This window comes from Hordeum vulgare, chromosome 5H (assembly GCF_904849725.1).
Source record: "Hordeum vulgare subsp. vulgare chromosome 5H, MorexV3_pseudomolecules_assembly, whole genome shotgun sequence".
NCBI classification, from domain to species: Eukaryota; Viridiplantae; Streptophyta; class Magnoliopsida; order Poales; family Poaceae; genus Hordeum; species Hordeum vulgare.
This window is the reverse complement of record NC_058522.1, coordinates 550,755,843-550,779,105: the sequence shown is the minus strand read 5'-3', so window position 1 is coordinate 550,779,105 and position 23,263 is coordinate 550,755,843. Positions and strand designations below refer to the sequence as shown.

Sequence of the window (23,263 nt, the reverse complement as noted above, 5' to 3'; positions counted from 1 at the left end):
CTGTCATTACAAACTTACTAGAATGGGGTTAGTATAAACAACTTCATCAGCGTTGGTTGCACTGGTGATCAGAGTTTAGATTCAGCTAGTGTGTGTCAATTTCAGTTTATGTTTAACTGTTACTTGAGTTTGATCATATTTGATTTCCAATGAGCTGGCCATATTTTCTACATGTTGATCGATTTTAGTTGCACTGCAAAAAAAAGAACTAGATTTACTCAACATATGTACATTCATGTTTGTATACTAAGTGAAAATTATTCTGAACAGGAAAAATCTATGATCCCCATGAAGAAGATATCTCATGGCAATGAGTCCAAAAGTTCAACATGAAGAGTTGACATGGGTAGACGAATCGAGCCAAAAGTCAAAAGGAAGAGGCGGGATGTGTAGACTACTCGACATGAAAAGACAACCTGAAAAGGTGCGGTGGGCAGAGTACTCGAAATGACGTGGAGTATACAAATCTTTGGATACAACTTTGGTTTGTATGAACCACATGATGTATGTGAATGTATTATGAAATGCAGTGGACTTATGCAATCAATGAGAATGTGTATGATTGTGTACAATGTGTATGTGAGAATATTCTCTTTGCATTTAAATTGTAGGGCTGGCTAAAAGTAATTAAAATACCATGTATGAATAAGAAATGGGAGTGGTTCTAAAGTAGAAACCACTTCAAATGATTAAGTATTCTGGGTGGTTCCAATTAGAATGATTAATATTCTGGGTGGTTCCACTTTGAATGATAAAGTATTCTGGATGGTTCAGTGATAGAACCACTTAGAATATAAAACATTAAAAGTAGTTCTATTTAGGGAATCACATGCGACCATAAGGCATTGCAGACTATTGTAAAACAACCTCTGATAGTTTGGGTATTAGCAGCCTAGTGGCAAAATGCAAAACCACCTCAGATCCATGGATGAAAACGGCCTCAAAAGCCTGTTATGTACTTGTGCATCCTGCTGCGATGTAGAGATTTCTACCATACACTCAAAGTTAGCAATGATCCTATTGCAACCCATATTTTGCACAAGGATAAGACCATGAATAATAACATAAGCTTCAGTCGTGTCAACATCATATACTTGACCAATTAACTGGGTTGTTACGGCAATATAAAATCCGCAACAATCAAGAAGGATAGCTCTACAAGCTCCATGTTTCATGTCCTCGCATCCACATTAAGTTTGACATAATATTCTAGCGGCCTTTGCCAGCCATGATGTCAGACGCTACAAGATCTAGTTGAATCTCTCTCATAGTTCAAACCAAAATAATGATGGACATGCCTGATGACTTGGGGTTTGAACATGTTCCCCGGTGATAGCTTGTCACATTTACCACCACACGTACCAAGGAGCAACCATGATCATGATGTTAAGATCAGCATGACCAATCATTGGGGAACGATTGCATTCAGACATATGAGGTGCTCCATGCAAACTAGACGTCGATCCATCGTGCATGCTTCAACGATAACATCTTGGAGTCCTAAATCTTTCCAAGCTGATTACTCATGAACTCGAGTGAGCAAGGCAAGTTTAATATCATCTGCCCCTCTGAGACAAACATAGCCCGAGCGCTCACCTTGACATGATGGTTAGATAGAATTGACCTACACGTTAGTGTGTTGCGTATAGCTTTCCACATTATTTTTTTATTTTATTATTTTTGGTATTTTTATATCCCAAAGCTTCCACTAGACCAAGCCGATGACAAATTTCTCTGTGTCCATGATCCTTCACAACTTCTTCCCGTGGTGATGCTCCCACTCAGCATAATATGCCAACCATATACAAAAGATCTCCGGATTTCTAAACTTCCATGCCACAAAATCCTCAATGTCCAACTATGGTATGGAGAATATTTTGTGCATCGATTGGCCAAACAATATCATGGATCAACTTTTCATCCCACCACTCGGACCGTGGGTTAACGAGATAATTGACATGTGTCAAAACAACATTCTCTTCTAGTTATTAGACGCTTAGAAGGGCCATCAGGAATCCATGGATTCTCCCAAAACCTAACATTTGATCCATCCCCTATATGTAAAATACAATTTCTCTTAAAGGTTTGAAAACAATCTCACGGTTCCGCTCCAACATGATAGGTAGCCTCAAACATGTATCAGATAGAGATTTTGTGAAAATGTCCAAAGTAGCACAAATTTGTGTTGGGCTAAGTCCCTCCACATGGAGGTGTGTTGGCAGCCCAACATCAGCCCATAAGTCCAACACATGTCAGCCGTTGATTCTCGCTGCATCCAACGGTTGAGAGTGCTTTCAAGGGAAGGGAAGCAAGAAGAAAACCCTAGCCACTCCACCCCTGCCTGTGGTAGCTGCCATTCTGAGAGTGAGAGAGAGCACACAAGAGAAAACACAACCTGTGTGAGAGAGGAAGGAGAAGAAGTGGAGGTTCTGTCCAGATTTGGTACATCTGACTAGACAGTGTTCAAGCTAGTGATTGGAGGTTCAAACGTGCTTAGATTGACCCCAAACTTGGTGAGATCGTTCCTTAATTTGAGTACTTTGATCTGGTTAGCTGGTTTGAGGATTGGGTGAGTGGAGCATCAGATTTGAGAGTGGTTTTGTCAGCTCTGACTACTGCAGTTTCAGAACAGAGTAGTATTGGGAGACGAACAGTTTGGGTAGGCACACGGTGTCCGATTGAGCTGAAATTTTGAGGGGATCTCAGGAACTCGTGTATCTACTTGTCTGCCAAGTTTGGTGTTGTTTGGTTCAGCGATTTAAGAGCAGTTTGCAAAATTCTGAAGGGGACAGAAGTTGTGTGTACTCTGCTTTGCTGATTTCTTGCCTCTTGTGGTTGTCGTTGTTGTTGCCGGTTGGAAATGTGGAGAGTGTGTTGTAACTCTCTCTAGAGGTTTTGGATAAGACTTTGTACTCATCATTCTCATAATGAAGTTGTGTGGACCCGTCGGTCCACAACCGTGGTTTTTTACTCCTCAACTTGAGGGAGGTTTTTCCACGTTAAATCATGTGTCATATGTGCATGTTGTTTGTGTTATTCCACTGCTTACTTGTTGGTTGAAGTTGTCATCAAAGTTCATCACAAGAGAAGGGGGTTGTGTAGTGTGCATATTTGTCGTGTAGGTGAATTTGTGCAGACCATTGTTGTTGTCCTGCCCCAACGAAGTGGCATCAGAGCCTTGGTTTGCTTGTGCAAATTGCTGAATTTTTGTGGTGAAAGATGGAAGTGAATACCACCAGGATGATATCTTTGAATGGTACAAATTACCAAGCATGGAAGGGCAAGATGGAGGACTTGTTATATGTGAAAGAAAACTAGAAGCCAGTGTTCTCCATTGAGATGACGGAGGGCATTGAGGAAGGTCAGTGGAAGGTACTTCATCGTCAAGCTTGTGGGTTTATTCGACAATGGGTTGATGACAATTTTTTGAACCATATCATTGATGAGACACATGCACACACCTCATGGCAGAAATTGGAAGAGTTGTTTGCCCGAAAAGAAGGTACAAACAAGATGTTCTTGATCAAACAATTGATGTGTTTGAGGTACAAAGAGGACACTCTAATTACAGATCATGTGAATACATTCCAAGGCATTATAAATCAGCTTTCTTCAATGGGAATAACATTTGAAGATGAAGTAAGATCCTTGCTGCTGCTAGGCTCATTACCGGACACCTGGGAGACCTTTAAGGTCACGGTTTGCAATTCAACACCTAATGGAGTTGTCACTTGGAATCTTGTGAAAACCAGGGTACTAAATGAAGAATCCAGAAAGGTGGTTGAACCTAGTTCTTCCTCACATTTAGAGGTGTTGGTCACTCAGTCCAGGGGGAGAAGCAAGAGCAGAGGTGCGGGTAAAGGGGCAGAAAGAGGTAGGAGCAAATCAAGAGGCAAGTATGCTGATTATGAGTGTCATCATTGCCATCAGAAGGGCCACATTAAGTGGCAATGTGGCAAGTGGAAGGAAGACAAAAAGAAAAAGAAGAAGCAAGATCAGAAGCAAGCTGACAGTGATAGTGACACGGAGGGCAATTGAGTTACTCCAGTAGAATAGGACATCATGCTTGTTATGCATGAAGAAAATAAGGGCGGATTTTGTTCCACTCTTGAGGAGAAGATCATTATTGTTTCTGATGAAATCGTCAACCTTGAGGATGGTGACGAGATGATTTGGATACCGGAAAGCGGTGCTACCATTCATGCTACATCTCGTAGAGAGCTCTTCACAAACTATATATCATTGGAAAAGGAGATGTGCATTTGGAGACCGCAAATGGTACAAGGTTAGTCCTCAAGTCTGTGAGGCATGTTGAGACACTTCTTATCAATATTATCTCAGTTGGTTTGCTTGATGGAGATGATTACTTGAGCAGTTTTGGAAAAGGACAGTACAAGCTCACCAAAGGCAACATGATTGTTGCAAGAGGTAAAATGGTCTCAGTTTTGTATCATATTCATACTAAGCTCTTTAGTGCTTCTGTCAATGCACTAGAGAAGGATGATCATTGTGCTCTATGGCACAAGAGACTTGAGCACATGAGTGAGAAGGGGATGATAGTGCTAGTGAAGAAAAATTTGTTGAAGGGTGTGAAAGGAGTTCACATTAAGAAATGTTCAGATTGTCTAGAGGGAAGCAACACAATGTTTCCTTCAAGACTCTACCCCCTCACAAGAAACCTGAGAAGCTCGACTTGATACATTCCGATGTTTGTAAAATGTCGGTAAGATCTCTTGGTGGTGCAAAGTACTTTGTGACTTTTATTGTTGACTTTTCCATGAAAGTTTGGGCCTTCACTTTGAGGACAACATATCAAGTACTAGGTGTATTCAAGCAACCCCAAGCCTCAGTTGAGAGAGAAACTGAGAAGAAGATCAAGTGCATTCGCACTGATAATGCAGGAGAGCATATTGGGACATTTGATGCATATTGCAAGCAACAAGGTATTAGGCATCAATTTACGCCCTCGAAGACACCACGACTGAGTGGTCTTGCTGAGAGGATGAACATGACAAATGTGGAGAGAGTTAGATGTTTGTTGTCAAGTGCAAAGCTACGTGAACACTTTTGGGGTGAGGCTTTGATGACCGCAATTTAACTTATTAATCTCTCACCAAGTTATCCTTTGCAGGGAGATGTTCCTAACAGGGTTTGGTGTGACAATGACATCTCATACGACCACCTAAAAGTTTTTGGGTGCAAGGCCTTTGTTCATAGTCCTCAAGATGAAATGTCAAAGCTTGATTCGAAGACACGACAGTGCATCTTTCTTGGCTATGGAGGTGATGAGTTTGGCTACAAGCTCTTTGACCCTATAGCAAGGAAAGTTGTGAGAAGCCGTGATGTTGTGTTTGTAGAATACCAAACAATTGAGGATAATGTGAAGACAAAAGGGCAGGTTCCTTCTCAGCAGCAGCAAGACATGATTGATTATGACCCAGTTCCTGCAGCTCCAGCTCCGGTGCAAGTTGAAGCAGATGCAGAAGATGTACAAGATGATGTACATGGTGGTGCAGGTGAAGAAGATGCTCCCCAACGGCAGCAAGAGTATGATGCTGAAGTTGATGATCCGGATCAGCGGGAAGCACCAGCACCAGAAAGTCCACTAGCTGCTCCACTCAGAAGATCCAACAGGGGTTGAATTCCTTCTAGTAGGTATCCCTCAGATCAATACATGGTGTTATTATCTGACATTCAGAACCTAAATGCTTTGCAGACGCAATGGAAGATGAGCACAAGGAGGAGTGGAAAAATGCTTTGCAAGAAGAGATGGATTCCTTGAATAAGAATCATACTTATGAGTTGGTGAAGTTGCCCAAAGGCAAGAAAATTTTGAAGAACAAGTGGGTCTACAAAATCAAGCAAGAAGAACACACATCACATCCAAGGTACAAGGCCAGACTAGTTGTAAAAGGATTCGGCCAGAGAAAAGCATTGACTATGATGAGATTTTTTCTCCAGTTGTGAAGATGACATCCATTAGAGTAATCCTTGGCATGGCAGCAAGCCTCAACTTGGAGGTTGAGCAAATGGATGTGAAGATTGCATTCCTTCATGGTGAGTTGGAGGAAGAAATATAAATGGAGCAACCTGAGGGTTTTCTTGTGAAAGGAAAAGAAGATTATGTGTGCAAGCTGAAGAAAAGTCTCTGTGGCCTAAAACAAGCACCGAGACAATGGTACATAAAGTTTGAAACTGTCATGGGGGAGCAATGCTACAAGAAGTGTAGCTCAGACCATTGTGTGTTTATTCAGAGGTTCTCAGGTGATGTTTTTATCATATTATTGCTCTATGTTGATGATATCCTGATTGTTGGCAAGAATGTCTCTAGGATTGCTAAGTTGAAGAAGGAGTTGAGCAAATGTTTTGCCATGAAATACTTAGGTCTAGCAAAGAACATTTTCGGAATGAGAATTGAGCGAGACAGAAATTGCAACAAGTTGTACTTGTCTCAAGAGAAGTATATTGAGAAGGTACTTCAGAAGTTCAGGATAGAGAATGCTAAGGTTGCGAGTTGTCCACTAGGAGCCCATTTCAAGTTAAGAAAAAGGCAATGTCCTACCACTAATGAGAAGAAAAAGGAAATGAAAAATATTCCTTATGCTTCAGCGATTGGGAGTTTGATGTATGCTACGGTGTGTACAAGGCCTGACATTGCTCATGCGGTTAGTACTGTGAGCAGATTTATGTCTAATCCAGGAAGACCTCCTTGGGAAGCCGTGAAGTGGATTTTGAGATATCTCCGGGGTAGCACAAATCTGAAGCTTTGCTTTGGTAGTGGTGAGGCCAGGATGATTGCTTTTTCAGATTCAGACATGGCTGGAGATGTTGACAGAAGGAAGTCTACTTCAGGTTACTTGGTTACCTATGCAGGGGGTAGTGTCATGGCAAAGCAGGCTGCAAAAGTGTGTGGCACTGAATACAACCGAAGCTGAATTCATCACGGTAACAGAGGCGAGCAAAGAGCTATTGTGGCTGAAACGGTTGGCTTGTGAGCTTGATTTTAAGCAAGACAAGTATGTGTTGTTTTGTGACAACCAAAGTGCTATCCACTTGAGTAAGAATGCAAGTTTTCATTCAAGGTCTAAGCATATATAAGTCCACTATCATTGGATTCGAGATGTGTTGTATTCCAAGCAAATGCAACTTTAGAAGGTTCACACCGATGACAATGGGACTGATATGTTGATTAAAGTGGTGACCAGGAAGAAGCTCGAAGTATGCCGCCGGTTCGCTGGCATGGCTGTCGGAAGGCAGTGAGACCCTCCATGATGTCGGGAGGGGGAGTTTGTTGGGCTAAGTCCCTCCACATGGAGGTGTGTTGGCAGCCCAACATCAACCCATAAGTCCAACACATGTCAGCCATTGATCCTCGCTGCATCCAACGATTGAGAGTGCTTTCAAGGGAAGGGAAGCAAGAAGAAAATCCTAGCCACTCCACCCCTGCCCGTGGTGGCTGCCATTCTGAGAGTGGGAGAGAGCACACAAGAGAAAACACAACCTGTGTGAGAGAGGAAGCAGAAGAAGTGGAGGTTCTGTCCAGATTTGGTGCATCTGACTAGACAGTGTTCAAGCTAGTGATTGGAGATTCAAACATGCTTGGATCGACCCCAAACTTGGTGACCTTGTTCCGTACTTTGAGTACTTTGATCTGGTTAGCTGGTTTGAGGATTGGGTGAGTGGAGCATCAGATTTGAGAGTGGTTTATCAGCTCTGACTGCTGCAGTTTCAGAACAGAGTAGTATTGGGAGACAAATAGTTTGGGTAGGCACACGGTGTCCGATTGAGCTGAAATTTTGAGGGGATCTCAGGAACTCGTGTGTCTACCTGTCTGACAAAATTGGTGTTGTTTGGTTCAGCGATTTAAGAGCAGTTTGCAAAATACTGAAGGGGACAGAAGTTGTGTGTACTATGCTTTGTTGATTTCTTGCCTCGTGTGGTTGTTGTTGTTGTTGCCGATTGGCAATGTGGAGAGTTTTTTGTAACTCTATCTAGAGGTTCTAGAGAAGACTTTGTACTCATCATTCTCATAGTGAAGTTGTGTGAACCGGTCGGTCCACAACCGTGGTTTTTTACTCCTCAACTTGAGGAGGTTTTTCCACGTTAAATCCTGTGTCACATGTGCATGTAGTTTGTGTTATTTCGCTGCTTACTTGTTGGTTGAAGCTGTCCTCAAAGTTCATCACAAGAGAAGGGAGCTGTGTAGTGTGCATATTTGTCGTATAGGTGAATTTGTGCAGTTCATTGTTTCTGTCCTGCCCCAACAATTTGCTCCCTTGTCTCCACCATTGTATTCAGGCTACAGAAAATACATGATTTTTTGCACGCTTACAAGCTACCGTACCCATGTACTGTAACTTTTGGCAAGATTTAAGGTTGTTGGAAGAATTGCATGTTGCTGTGCAGATATCCATAATAAAGGATATTGAGGACAAGATGCTTCGGGGTGGGTCAGAGCAAGTATGTTGATCCCAGAGGTGGTTCACAAATAGATGACAAGGTGTGTGTGTACCTGATTGGTGTTGCCATTGAATGCAACATGATTTCTGCGAGGGTTTGAAGGCTGATGCTGATAAAAAAAATGCACAACCTCGTCAACAAGAACGGTTAAAGACGAGGTCATTAAAGGATGATTTGCTTGTTGACCAAAAAGACAACTTATTAAAGACCCTAATATGGTTCATGAGGGGAATGGTGGAATCCAATGCCAATCCAGAGAGCTCGCCTCTTCAGGAATATGCTTCAACACATGATCTCAGTTGAAATCATTCATAGGTCACAAGTCAAAACATCTCGATGTCTATAGATTATAACCCCTTAGGGCAAGATCAGAGACTGAATCTATACTGGCAGTTTTTTATATGTACAAATACAAAATATTCTAAAAAGATGACTCGGAAAAGTGTCCGGAATAAAGCTGGAAAGAAACTAGTGTTGGAGAGAAACACGTTGCTTCATCTTCTTGCAAGGAGAAGGTGGTTAAGGAGTCACAATGAGTGATAGGGAGGAAAGGGGCTGGGGAGAGTATCAATTTACCGCTACTAGCTAATTGTCCGTGCATTGCAACATGACAAACATATTCTAGTGATCCTTCCGTCCAACGCTCGATGATACTTTCTATAATTAACGTGATCCTTCCGTCCAAAGAATGATACTCTTCATAAGTAATGTGATCCACCCGTTCAAAGAGTGATACTCATCATAATTAACATGATCCTTCCATCCAAAGAATGATACTCTTCATAATTAACATGAAATTAACAAATGTAGGAAGCCAAACCAAACCACGGCATACCATCACGAACGTAGGCTCCCCTTCAGTAGTAGAGAGGATGACACATACTTATGATTTAGTACAATCATTTAATAAATGTGACTACTGTTATTCCATGACAAAGCACGTGCATTCAGTTAGTTATATATGTAAAAGATGGATCACCTGGTTGAGTGGCACGCTAGCTGTTACTCCCACCATACCAATCAAGAAAAGGAACAACATCCATCGCCCAGTCGGTATATTGTCAACAATATCTCTTGGATTCGGATTTTCTCCCAGTGATTTGGCTACACCTGAAGTCATTCCAACTACATAATTTGCAAAGCCACCTGTAGAATAAAGGTAAAGTCAAAATAAAGTGTGATTGCCAATCATGATCGTTGGGTTAAAGTGCCTTGGGGGTAATAAAGATTTAGTTCCTCGGATATGTACGTACAAACTCACTTATTTAGTGCACCAAAATTCCCGATTCACTTATTTTGCCCGCCTCCGACGAGGAAGGGAGGGGCGATAACAGCGACGCGTCTTCGGCTCGCTTCAGTGCTTATAGTCGTCGTTAGATGGTCTACGGATCTAGATGTAATTTTTATTATTTTTAGAGTTCTTTGTATCGCCGTGATTAAAAATGAACAGATGAGAAGTTTTCCAACCAAAAAAAGAAAAGTCCTAACTCCACATTTGATTTATTCGTTGAAAGGGTGGAGACGTGGAGTATTATATGCGTGCATTCTCTACATGGAAATGGAACAAAGAAAAGGTTGCAGCTTCTCCTTGTAAGAGTCACCAAGGTGTCTACGATCCTTACCGCATATTGCCGTGTTAAGGCAGGTGGTGACGGTGGTGAGGATGAGGACGTTCTCCTGGCGCGAGAAGGGCAGCGTGGTGAAGCCCGCGGCCCGCTGGAGGTTGATGAGCCACTTGAGGAAGAAGAAGCTGAGGACGTTGATGGGCAGGTTGAGCGCCTGGATGATGCCGGCCTTCATCATGATGCGCAGGCCGACGAAGCCGAACACGGTGCCGAGGACCACCGAGATGGCCATGGACCGCAGCGTCACCTGGCCCCATGTCCCCGGCAGCGGCGGCTGGCTCTCGAAGACCCGCTCCACCGACGACGCCACGCTCACGTCTCCGATCGTCGCGTCCATGGCCGAGGGTGCCGGAGCTCTGGCGAGTTCTGTTGGGGGCGGCTTTGTGTGTGTGTGTGTGTGGACGGAGGAGTGGTGGTATGATCTTCTTGGTCGGTTTCTCAAGTAGCGACGCATGCGGGTGGAAGGAAGCGGTGAAAGGTGGGGAGGGAGTGTAGCGAGGGAGGAGCAAAAAATAGGATGCATGAGAAGAGATAGCCGCGTCCCGCAAAAAAAAAAAAAAAAAAAAAAAAAAAAAAAAAGAGAGAGAAGAGATAGCCGCAGTAGTTGTGACCTGTGACACGTAGTAGTGCTCGTCTTTATGGTGTGGTTGTGAGAGGGAGCAGATCTATGGAAGAAAGAAAGTGAGGCCCACGGATGTGTATCGATCCAAATTAGCCGTTTGGAGGAAACAAATGCTAACTCGGTTTTCTGCCAGTTTTCCTATTAACTCTGTCGATTCTCTTCTTGTGTACAATGTTGAAAAGACAGTCCCTACTAGTTAGAATTGCACTTGGACTGGAGGAACCGGAATTGCAAGTGAGTAATGTTTGGAAGACAAATGAAAGAAAAATAAACTTCAGAACCAGTTCTGCGCACACTTCTCTACGTAACTAAATATGTCAAAAAAACGTCTTACAATAACTTATAGAGAGGTAGTATTTATTACGGAGGGAGTATAATATTAATTGATTTATACTATATAATAAATTGGTAATCTCAACCTATAACTTGGTGTTTGTTTGTCTCCATCCTCCTTGTTTTGGTCACATAATAATCTAGTGCGCAAGCAGGATGTAACCTTTTAGTCAGATTAAGATGATTAAAATGCTACTTACACGACTTTTTGTCAGGGTTGTTGTCTCTTTTTCTTTTGTAACCAAAAGCATAAAGCTCGACAGAGCAACTATGGTCTTAAGCACAACAGATAAATATATAGTTCTAAATTCAATGACTTCATCACTATAAATTAATCAAAACACCCGTCTGATAAATATAAATATGTACTCCGAGTGTCCACCTAAAATTCACACGCTTTGCGAAATAACTAGAAGAAAAAGGAATATACAACAATGGCACTCCGGTACACAAGTATCCTGTACAGACCTGAGCTTCCCAAAGAGTACAGCTTATTACCACCTGATCGACTGTAGTAAGTAACCCAAACATTGTAGCTAAAGGGTGGACATGCACCGATTTGAGCATGAGATTCAGAAACCACAAACTTTGCAAACATTTTCTGGTCGGAGGCAGCTGAAACCATTAGGTTGTGTTTTTACTCAACACGTCACCAAAAAAATGGGCTTGCTTTCTCTCTGCCAGCCAAAATGGAAACTCCTTGTCGCAATGCCCTACTTGTCTCGAGTTACGAAGCTTTTATCTGTTCATACTTTTCTCCTATGCTTCCACCTTTCTGCTTCTGGAATTCGATGTATCGTAGAGTGCTTGCAAAGAAAGCTTCGGCAGATGGATCAGATGCACTGCTGTCATTTTGCTTCTCTGTCCTGATCAGTTCGATCAAATCTTGGATGACAGTGTTCGTGATTTGTGGAATTCCTTTCTCAAAGAAGTACAGATACCTGAAGATAATACAAGTATGAGAACTACAATTGCAGCAATTAATCATATAAGCACCAGAGAAGATATCAGGTATAAGTGTTTACTTGTTCAAAATTTCAATAAATAGAATGACAGATCCGCTGCTTCCCTTTGATACATTAGCCATTTGTTGAGCAGCATTTGCAATTCGCAAAGCACGCTTTAAGCAAAGGAGGACCCTGTAACAAAATTTTGATCAAGCAAAAGAGGTACTTCAGATATGATTCAACAGCTGGCCCAAAGTTACTGCCTAAACTTGACTATAGCTGGCGCAAAAGGATTAGAGACATAGTAGCCCGAGAGATATCATGCAATTAGGACCGACCACAAATCTGTGATGGAGAATTTTCTTTCATTGTCTCAGGAAGCAATGTCTTGCCACTTTTTTGCAAAATGAACAAAAATTAAAATGAGTATCTCAATAGGTTCACCTTTCACCATCCATGATTCCATCTTGGTCATCAGTCCAGAAAAGGTGTGAACATGCATAGACTGCCCGGCATTGATCAGGCTTCTTTAGAAGTTTTGCTGAGTACTGCACAAAACAGAAATGATGCCATTTAAAATGTGTACTAGGAGCAATAGCTTTGGGCCATAACAGAATCCAAGAATGCAACAACAAAGCAAGGAACAATTACCCCTGTTGTCTTATGAGTGAGGGTGTCTCTATTTTCCACCCCAAATATATTCATCCGCTGAAGGGTTCCAATTATTAGGTGAAGTGCAGTAATTTGGGCCTTAGAATCCTGCTTGTGCCACATAGTCGTTAAGGCAAAAATATAATAACAGAAGTATAAAAGCACTTCAATGTCTTCATAAAAGCATGGCACATGACATTTATGATATGGTCCAGATCAGGCAAAGAGGAAGGGGGTGGGGGTTCATACCGCTATTTCTTCTTCATATAAGATGAATGCTTGAGTAAAGAACTCATAAGCAACCGGTTCCAAATCACAATCATTGGCAGCCTGAACAAGAAATACTGTCACACAATAGGAAGAAGTGTAAAAAGAATCAATCAGTTGTTCCAACAATACCTCTGCGCATTGTAGATATAGTCTGAGAGACAATTCTGGACAAGGAATACATTGGAGTGCTTCAATAGTCTGAAAAATGAAAAATGATGAGAACATTGAAGAGTTAACAATGGAAAATTCTGGAGAAGTTAAAATGTATGAGAATAAAAACCTGATGCAAGATCTGAAATATCTTCTTAGGAGTTGCGGGAACTTCCTCCCCAGTGACATCTCCATCTTGACCTTGTAATCGTCTGACCAACTGCAGGCAAGAAAAAACATCAAGTGTGACTCAACTGTTAGAATTGGTAAGCCAAAACAAAGCAAATCACCTACCCCAGTATTATCATGCCTACTACAAAGCAGGATGTGCAACTATCAGTTCATGTTTTTTGACAACATTGTGTACGAATACATCAAGAAATATGTAAGCTTCTTATTTCAGGACACTGTTCACTATAACTGAAACAGTTAAACATACCTTGAGAGCGGAGAATACTAAGGACGGCACAGTGAAAGGTAGACGCTTGGGACCTCCCTGAAGTATATGCTTCTGAACAGTACATAAGATCTGAAAGATTGACAAGTATTTCCTATCAGCATTTTCAAAATGGGAAAATGACAAGACAAGTACCCAGATTAAATGCTGCCAAGTAACCAAAACTCAAGAGCAGGTACTTGGTTTGTCAATGTTTGTCAATCTAGCATGGAAAAAGATAACTGGCCCTAGTTTCATTCATAATCAAATACTACCAGAGCATGGTTCATTACCTATTGTAGGCTCTACAAATTAGATTTAACAAAATGATGGTTCAGAGTAAGCAAGTCGGTATGAGAATAGTGTCTATAGGTGCTAACTTGCGACATCAATTTCCTATAAACTGAAGTTCAATTGCTTATTATGTAACCTTATTAGGAGGGCAAACACTAGCTCAAAACTCCACCTGCCCATCACTAGTGTAAAATGGACATATAACAGACATATAATGGAGGCTGTAACGAGAACTGAAGTAAAGGAGGAAAATGTAACGAAGACTAAAGAAAGTTCACAAGCTCTCAGCAAATTCAGTGTATCAACAAATGTACCTTCAACATCTCGTCGTGATCATCATTGTGCAACATGTGAATAAGGCGTGCTACAGAATTCTGCTCCTCTTTAAAATCCTCTTCATCAAGCTAATGCAACAAAATTTAACATGTTATAACAGTGTGAGTAAGCTTGATGAGGAACTAGAATATTCCGTGACTGATCAAACAGCAGCATAAAAAAGAATACAAACAAGTTGAAAAGAGTCGAAAAATGAAGTGTGTGATCTTACCTCGTCATCTTGAGCCCCATCCATATCTTTTATAAGGCCCTTAATTAAATCAAAAAGAGCCTCGATCTGCAAGAAATAGCGACAGAATCTCATGGTGTGATTTAAGTAGTAGTAATAGATACATAAACAGTGTAAAGTGAAATATTACCTTGTCGGAAGTAGAAATGCAGGTTGTGTTCTTCATTATGCTTTGAATTATTACCAGAGCCATCACTTTTGTTGTAGCATTATCCAGGTAATCCATAACCCGGGGATAATTTGAAAGCTCCAATGCAGTAACAATATTACTATATTTCTCCAGGGGAGCACTAAGAAGTGCAACAATTTGCTTTGTTGCTCTGCTATCTTCAAGTTTTTCCTTGCCAGAAAGTTTCTTCACGCATGCACCCTGTACAATATTAGACATAACGTGAGCTAGAACGTACATCAACATCAACTATCGAACTAAAAGGGTGATAGCATATCTCTTTGTCAAAGTAAGACTTACCAGCACTTGGTCAACATAATCAAGCCGATCTGGATGCACACGGAGAGTAAATGTGAGGAGCGATACATATAAAGTTACTGCTCCAACAACCGGCATGTCAACTTGAGCTTCTATCACCTGTCAACAAACCAGGTGTCAGTTGTTTCAGTTTTACCTGCACAATAGCAGCAAACAGCTATTTAACTAGAAAAAGGAATAAATAAATAAAAGGTGCATGTATTTCTAAGGTTATTCCCATGCACATTGGTACACTTATGTACTTCCTCCGTCCCAAATTAAGTGACTCAAAAATGACTCAGTTTTATACTAACTTTAGTACAAAGTTGAGTCACTTTTGAGTCACTTATTTTGGGACAGAGGGAGTACATAGTAACCGTGGAAACTGTCGTTTAGATCAAATGCATATTCATGGTATCGCCAATTGATGGGTACACAAAAAAAATAGGGGGGTGGGGGCAGAAGAGAAGAACACAGTGGACATGTATGACCTATGTGATTGCATATTTCTAATTAGTGATAAGCGGCAATTTAAGTGTTACCTTTCCAATAGCATTGCTGAACTTCGCAAAAGCTTCGACTTGCAAAAACTCTGGCAGTACCTGCACAATTCATTAATGTAAAAGCATATATGGATTTCATCTGATGGAGTGGTCTAGGGGATGCTCACTTCAGGACTTGTGGCTGCATAGTTTGACAATCTGTCCATGAGTTGAGAAAGCACCGTTTTGATATCAACACTTGGCTGCAAGAGAAGTTTTGTGATGACTTGCTTCATAGTAAAATAAAACAGAAACTGCATATCAGTTAATAACATCGATCGAGATTCGTAGTACTAGAACTCTACTTGATTGTACTTGCATTGTCAAGCTTTACCATGTTATACCCTGAATTTACGAAAGTACAGGTTCATCATCTAACTATGGCACCACAATAAAAATAACACGCCACAGCTATATAATAGTGTGCTTTGCCCTCAAAAGTCCCTTGGCTAACATGATAATTTTCAATCAAGTGAAGACAAGAAAGTGTGCCTAACCTATATGTTAATCCTTTCTTTAAGTGGTGAAGCACAGGAGAAAATAACACTATTCAGTTTTCAAGATAATAAAATCAGGTAAACCAACCAAGTCGATCAAAGGCATGAGGATCACTTGCAAGTTGAGTCTTTGATTGACAGAATTAACGTCTGTTATGAAATTATCTGCATGGAGCAGCATAAACTGGGAAACTACAGCAGGGAAGCAAGCTAGAAAAGGTGAGGTTGCCAACCTGTAGCTGGGGAAAGGCGCTCAACAATGTTTCCAATGTCTGTAGATGGTATTCGTCTGGGAAGACTTGGATTATGCAGTCCATCAGGTAGAACTGTGCAAGATCGTCCTTACAATTAACTACCTGCCAATATATTTCAGCTTCAGTTTCAACAACATCATGGATGTACATTGTCATTTTATATCAATATATTTAACTTCAAACCTGTTCTGATATCCTTGGAAGAACATTCTCTTTGTACATTTCAAGGTCAACACCTTCGATTTGGCTTAGAACGTGAAGGTTTTTGCCTACCTGGAAAGTTCAAAAGAACTTGTGTCATTAAAATGACTCCAAATAACGGTCAAGGAGAATCTGTAGATGATAATTAATTTACCAGATCACGCAGTTCATTTCTTTCCTTCCCCCGCTTGTCCTTCTCCCGAACAGGCCCCTGCAAACCAGGGTCATCATTTTCGGGTTTCAGCTCAGGAGCATCTAAACATGTCAATGTCTTATAATCACCAAGTTCTGTAAATGTCCAGAACTAAGATTCCGAATGACTGTATATGTTGTAAATGATCTTTTTCTGTGCAACATATGTGACTTGGTATGGATGTAGAGCAGCTGAACATGGTAAATGCATGATAATAAAGGAAAGGAAACAAATAAAGTTGTGTCTTAAGGTTAAAAAGATAGCAAACAAACCTGATGCTGCATCCGGACCCAGAGTTTGTTCATTTCTATAAAATTCTGAAGAACAAATTCAACTGCATCATTAATGCTATCAGCATCCCTGCGTGATGAAAGTTGAAAAAAATAAAGATGGAATATAAGGAAATTGTTGAAGAAAAATAATTACAAAGGAAATGGCAATACACTATCCGGACAACTCACTTCCAATGTCCAACAACCAACTATAATGAGCTAAACTAACTACAGATCATTTCAACATAAACCAAAATCAAGTGAGGTCACTGGTAAGAGTTAGCATTTGGAGTGTATAGTAATACAATTGCATGCAACTAAGATTGATTAAATCCTATATTAACTAATGACAAAGCAGGGTTGATGACGAAGTACCAGCAAATAATGAATATCAAGTCCCGGCACCCAAGTGATTATTAATATTGCAGGAGCTGTACAAGATGAAGAGAAAAGGGAACTAGTAACACTAGTTACTAGCACATCATGTAAAGTTGTAAAATATGGTCTAGGTTGCTAACCAAGACATCATGTTTACATGAAAGATTAGCTTGTTTCAGTTTCAGTACTAGGTATCACGTTATACAAAGTCAATGACTCAATGTAACGTGATTATTTTGTAATTATAACACATTCCACATTTTCAGGAGAAATTTGTAGCACATTTTCACAAGAAATTTGTAGTACATACTTATGTAACAGAATTGGAGAATAAGCTAATTCTTAGTGTCTTAAAGTTAGTGTTTTATTTGTGAGCTCGAAATTGCCATTGGTACATGCATATTAATGAAAGCAAAAAAAACTGAAATTAGTTAAAGTTTAGAATGATGCACAATACCCTTCATACTCTGAACCAATATCAGGTAGCTTGTCTCGGCTTATCTGAGAGAGGTAACTTCTTAGGAAAAGTCCACGCAGAGGATGTTGAATGCCTCGACACATTTCAACAAGGTCTTTCAGAACATCTTTAGCGGGAGCCTCTTTCGATTTAATGTACACAGATCCTACTGTGCAGAGCAGATAACTAACACATGAACAACATAAGATCAGATAATACTATTCGGAAGTTCTTTAAACTGAAAGAAATTACAGTGTTGTACAGATGGCATGATGAACAACTAGGTTGGTGTTTACATGTATTAATTTTACACGGGTCAGTAACAATAAAATAGATAATATAAGAACAGAATAACTATGGGAACTGGCAGTCGGGATCTAAGCAGAACTCTGTACTTGATCAGGGACGCACCATCTTTATTTATACAACGTTCCAAGCTAACAAACAATTATCATGTTCTAAAAACACAGTAATAAGCAGTAACATAAATTAACGGCTGAGCGCCAGGGCCAAACATACAGGCAAGTGTTGAGTGAAGTTGAAACTTAACCTGACATTAAATCCAAAGGACGACAGTTTAAAGTTACATAAAATTTATAGGGGGTTTCAGAAACTGCTTTATGTGAGTCAAAGTTCTATCATGCAAGGCTTGAACATCCGTGTAATTTTGCATTTTGCCCTAGTTCAAAGACAAGTCCATGCCAGAATATAAGCAGTCGCAATATTCCTGATAATAAACGCATTATGAGTTACGTGGACAAGAACTCAAATTAATTGGGTCTAAAAGCTGGAAGAAGCAGCAGGTTTGGCTAAAAGGTGGATCACAATTATGTGAAGTTTTGATTAAATGACCTTTAGACTTCATTTACAACTTAAGTTCCACAAAGATGAAATAATGCCTAGACTTAGTTCATGATTTATGTACAAACAAGTTTAGACAGAAATGTCATTGGAGAGTCTAGTCCTGACATATCATTCCACACTCTTTGCAAGCAACAGCGATGTGGTAAAGAATAAAGTTTCCTCGATTGTGTTCGAACTTAACAGACACAGCTAAAAGAATTGAGTGGTCCCACCACCAAGCAAACTATGAATACAATACTGATTATATTTTCCCAATGGTATTTGCAGGTGCGGTTGAGTTGATACAACCATACAAATCAGTACAGTAACTTCTAACTGATATGGTACTTCATGAATGACAGTACAATATGATATAGCACGTGTTGAATGGCATGAAATGTCTTTGTGAACCATAACAAATAATAAACTGTGTCCATTTTGCAATATTGGGAACTAATCTACAACACAACGAGACTGGTGGCAGAATGGAATTACATATCACTGTCTACTGTTCAAATGTGTGGAACTGCAGATGCAATAAGTCTTTCATTCCTATATGTCTCCATAGAATTTGCACTTCATTTAAACTAGTCTAATCAACACAATTCTCATTGTTGTTAATGTGGATATGGCATGTCATTTACTGACAATATCACACCGATTGGAATGGTACCCACTGCCAGTCTCTTCCGAGCAAGTAAAATCGAACTAGCATCAATCTCTGTAAGAGTTAAAAAGGGGGGCAATGAGGCTTACAGTCTCGGCAACACGTTGCCAGCATGCTGAACAAGCTCGTAGAGGTCAACCACGGAGCAGCTGCCCCGGCGGGTCTCCTCCCTGAAGAACATCTCCAGCTTCCGCATCTCGTCGAACGCCCTCATGTCTGCAGCAGGCCAACAAGCAAAATCCCGTCAAACCCCGGCTGAACCCCCACACAAACACGCACTCACGGAATTCGACGGCGCCAAGAGAACCCCCAACTCACATAGCTCGTAGTACTTGTGCGGGGAGAGCCTGGAGGTGCGCAGCTCCGAGAGCATCTGCGCCGAGTACTTGAGCGCGTCCTTGAGGTTGTTCGAGTCCTGCAATCCACCCACCAAATCGCCGATCGAGGCGAGGGGGTAAGCTAGCGGCCGGGGGGGCTAGGGTTCCGCGGGAGGAGGAGGGGGAGGGGAGGTGCGGGGCTTACGAGGGCGCGGTGCATGTAGAAGGCGTTCTGCTGGACGCCGGCGATGCCCTCGGCGAGCCAGCGCTCCTCGTCGTCGCCGCCGCCGTCGGGCAGCATCCTGGCGGCCGCCGTGTTGTCCGCCTCCGGGTGCGCGGCGGATCTGGCCGGCGGCTCTGGCTCGGGGGGTTGGGGATCTCGTCGCGCGTGGCTCCTGCCCCCTCGGGTTTGGCTGCGTGCGGGTGTCTGTGTTCTTCGCGTGTTTGTTTACATTCAGTTTATCTCTGCGCTTCGATTGATACCTTTTCCCCGGATCCCGAATGGTTTCGATCGGAACCGATGCATACAGTTGACCGGCTGGTCTGGCAGGGGCTGACTTACCCATCAAGTACTTATATCTCACGACTGGTCTATACTCCCTTCCTTCCTAAATATAGAGTATAAATCTTTGAAGAAGTTCTACCTTTTTTTTTCTTTTTGGTAAACGAAATATATTAATATCGTGAAGATATCAATAACACCCAACATCTGCACCAACAAAATATCCAAAAACATCAGGGATGCACAAAGCGAAGAATAAAATAAACAAGAGAGAAAATAAAAAACAAAGACCCCGTCGCGGTGTACAACACCTCGCAACAGAAACACTCTAACCGCCATCAAATACAACATCAGTACTACAACCTAGGCTCTCCAAATGCAACGCCTCCAAGAAGGAAACAATGCACAAGCGTTGTCGTCGCCCGATCGAAGATCTTGGGTTTTCACCCCCGAGAAAGACCGGGTTTCCAAAACAATGCATTCGACAAGGCCATTGCCAGGTACAACCAATGAATGCCACACCTTGGGTTTTCACCCAGGAAATCAAGGCTCGGTACTCGACGAGCACCACCAAAGATGCAGTCCATCTGTGTTGTCACCCCCGCTTGCCCAGGCTGTTGTTGCGAGTTGCCACGCATCCGGCACACAGGAAGAACATGTGTCGCGTTGTCATCAACACAACCAACCAACCACCAATCGTAGCCACCATGACTTTCTCTAACTCTGTCAGATCCATGGAGATCTATGTCCCATATCACCGAACGGTAGACGAAGCTTCACACCGCGCCCCGGAAGGGTGCGCACGACCGCATCGATTCCTCTCTAGATCTCTAGTAGCATCATGTGCCAGGCTACAGAGATCACCGAAAAGAAGACCGGAATTCGGCGGCGGCCAGATCAAGGTGGTCGACAGCCGTGTCAAAACTCCGCAGGGCCGGACCCCCTATAATCGATATGTGGCCAACAACCCCCACGCTATCGGCCATCACCGACCGCCCGTCCCACCGAAAGAGGTCGGTAGAACGAAGGTGACATGGCCGCCACGTCCGCAAGCGCCGCGACGAGCCACGCTGCGACGGAGACGAGCACGGGGCAACCACACGGGCGCCGCAACCGCGGCCTAGCTGGACCCAGACAACCGCCAACCGCGCCACCGTCCCGATCCGGCGCTCCACCATGGCAAGAATCCGCCGCCTCGCCGGATCGGACGTCATGCCAAACTGTGCGCGACGCATCAGCTCGTCCTCTCCGCGCGAAGAAGAAGAACGGAGGTGCGCCGTCCTCGCCCTCACCGCCTTCGACGACCAGGGTGCCGCCACCACTGGTGATGGCGGTGGCCAAGGAAGCCTGGTGGTTAGGGTTTTTTGGTGAAGGTGTGGTCGCCTCGGAGCCGCACGCACATGCGACCCGGAGCTTGAAGAGATTCTACTATGAACTACTCCCTCTGTTCTTAAATATAAAACGTTTTAGAGATTCTATTATGGACTACATACACAGTAAAATGAGTGAATTTATACTCTAGAATATATCTATATACATTTGTATGTTGCTCATGGTTGAATATCTAGAAGGTCTTATATTTAGGAATGGAGGAAGTACATACGGATATATATAGACATACTTTAGAGTATGTTTCCGTTCATTTTGCTTTGTATGTAGTTTGTGATGGAATCTTTAAAAAGATCTATATTTAAAAACGGAGGGAGTAATTTCTTCGAAATCGCACGTCCCGCAAACACGTTACATAAATGTTTTGTGGGATCTGTTGTGCGGGAGGCTCGTCGCACCATAAATTTTGCGTAACATTAAATAAATTACACATTTCAATCATGTAAACGGAATGGAATCTTAATGTAAATTCAACATACAAATATATAAATGGTCTCGAAAGCAACTCACAATACAACAATAGTCATCATTATAACAAATGTTTGAATTCAAATAATTACTACAACATCAAATTGCTCAAATGTCACACGAATAGAAATGCATATAAATAGGGATCTATCTCCCTCATAGAGTTGCCACCGATACTCAAAAAGATTATGCTAAAGTTGGTTGTGTGAATCACGGTTCTCGATTTTCAGGTAGGTCTCAAGAAATATATTATTCTCATATGCGCCCCTCACACGCTTCACACGACTACCAACATTATCACAGTTGTACTTCAAGTTCAAATCCCTTTCATCCTTAATGATCATGTTTTGTAAAATTACACAAGCAGTCATGATGTTTCGAAGGGATTTTTAGATATGCACTATCATCAATCAAACCGGGGGAATTCCTGCTGAAGATTTTGATCGAGAAGAAATTGCGATGGAATTGATATTCCTCATGAAGATACTGAAGATGAGGAATTTGGTGTGTCCTGAAGAAAATCAGTCCGAAGACTTTGAAGCGTGAAGATTTATTCTTTCTGTTTCATTTTCTTCACTCTTGAGTCATAGGAACACCGTACTGTTAAAGGGGGTCGAGGTAACACTACGGAATGAACTTCCTCATGATGTTCAACCCAAGCCTAATCCTACAAAAGCCTCAAGTGAGGAATATGAGAGACATGAGGACTCTCACAGTTGAGAGTTCCGACCGTTGCCGCGATTCGTACTGACGATTATAATATTTAAGGGCATTTATGTCAAATCATGTCGGGATGCTCCCAGGCTATAAATAGCCGCCCCCACAGCCACTAGCGGGTTGGCTGCTCCGCAAGAAACTGACACTTGTCATTTAGAGCAACCCAAATTCCTCAGAGTCTTCGAGAGTAAATCATCAGTGAGGAAATACCCCAAACACCAAACCACAAACCAAAAACCAATTGATTGACCATCACTGAAGAATTTGTTCTTGTGTGGGATTGAAGCCTTTTACCTTTGAGGATTGTGCATCCTCCAAACGGTTAGGCGTCATGGTCTAGAGCAATCCAGTAGTCAATTGTGGATCGTCGGGTGATCGAGTTTGTGAGGGTTTGGAAGTATGCCCTGAAGACTTACCACGAGCGTTGAGCGAGGACTGCGTGCCCTTAGCTCAAGGAGAATACGGTAGGGACTATGTGTCCCGGGGTTGTGTGTCCTTTGGTTTCAATACCAAGCCGCTCCAAACCAGACGTACGACTGTCACAACAGTTGGAACTGGGTCATCAACAATTGTTTTCACTGTGATACGGGTTCTATTTCTTCAACTCTTTCAATTCCTCAATATTGTATGTTGAAGACTTTCATTGTATCTATTTGAAGATTTTCTGAAGATTTTCTCTGAACTTCCTCAACCCAAATTATTCACACCCGTTAATCCTCACCTGCTTACTCTGTGCCCGCGTACTGT

General features: G+C 42.0%; 2 protein-coding genes across 2 annotated transcripts in view; both read right to left on the bottom strand.

The window, feature by feature from the left end:
• The window catches only part of LOC123398937 (probable metal-nicotianamine transporter YSL3), a 33,569-nt gene extending 22,954 nt beyond the window's left edge, over window positions 1-10,615 (bottom strand). Inside the window, exons 1-2 of the mRNA XM_045093380.1 lie at window positions 10,083-10,615; window positions 9,440-9,606 (exon numbers count right to left, since the gene is read on the bottom strand). Of these exons, the coding sequence (XP_044949315.1) occupies window positions 9,440-9,606; window positions 10,083-10,608 (693 nt within the window). The 5' untranslated portion in view covers window positions 10,609-10,615. The remainder of the gene's footprint in view (window positions 1-9,439; window positions 9,607-10,082) is intronic.
• Window positions 10,616-11,338: 723 nt separating this feature from the next.
• Window positions 11,339-19,896, bottom strand: LOC123452787 (vacuolar protein sorting-associated protein 35B-like). The gene is made up of 22 exons (XM_045129500.1): window positions 19,646-19,896; window positions 19,442-19,538; window positions 19,213-19,339; window positions 17,614-17,799; window positions 16,779-16,866; window positions 16,468-16,524; window positions 16,296-16,385; window positions 16,092-16,214; window positions 15,490-15,564; window positions 15,362-15,421; window positions 14,823-14,939; window positions 14,484-14,723; window positions 14,336-14,401; window positions 14,103-14,192; window positions 13,498-13,587; window positions 13,189-13,278; window positions 13,038-13,106; window positions 12,888-12,968; window positions 12,639-12,746; window positions 12,432-12,535; window positions 12,066-12,179; window positions 11,339-11,981 (listed from the first exon to the last, which is right to left on the bottom strand). Exons 1-22 carry the CDS (start codon window positions 19,739-19,741, stop codon window positions 11,768-11,770), a joined length of 2,382 nt encoding a protein of 793 aa, XP_044985435.1. The 5' UTR covers window positions 19,742-19,896; the 3' UTR covers window positions 11,339-11,767.
• Window positions 19,897-23,263: the final 3,367 nt, after the last annotated feature.

Bases quoted from the DNA above. Each gene is read 5' to 3' on its own strand.
- LOC123452787 (XM_045129500.1), bottom strand. From the start codon at position 19,741: ATGCTGCCCGACGGCGGCGGCGACGACGAGGAGCGCTGGCTCGCCGAG. The intron at 15,422-15,489 runs GTGAGCATCCCC...TGAATTGTGCAG, and splicing joins ATGCAGCCACAAGTCCTGAA to GTACTGCCAGAGTTTTTGCA. The intron at 13,588-14,102 runs GTACATTTGTTG...TCAATCTTTCAG, and splicing joins ATCACGACGAGATGTTGAAG to ATCTTATGTACTGTTCAGAA.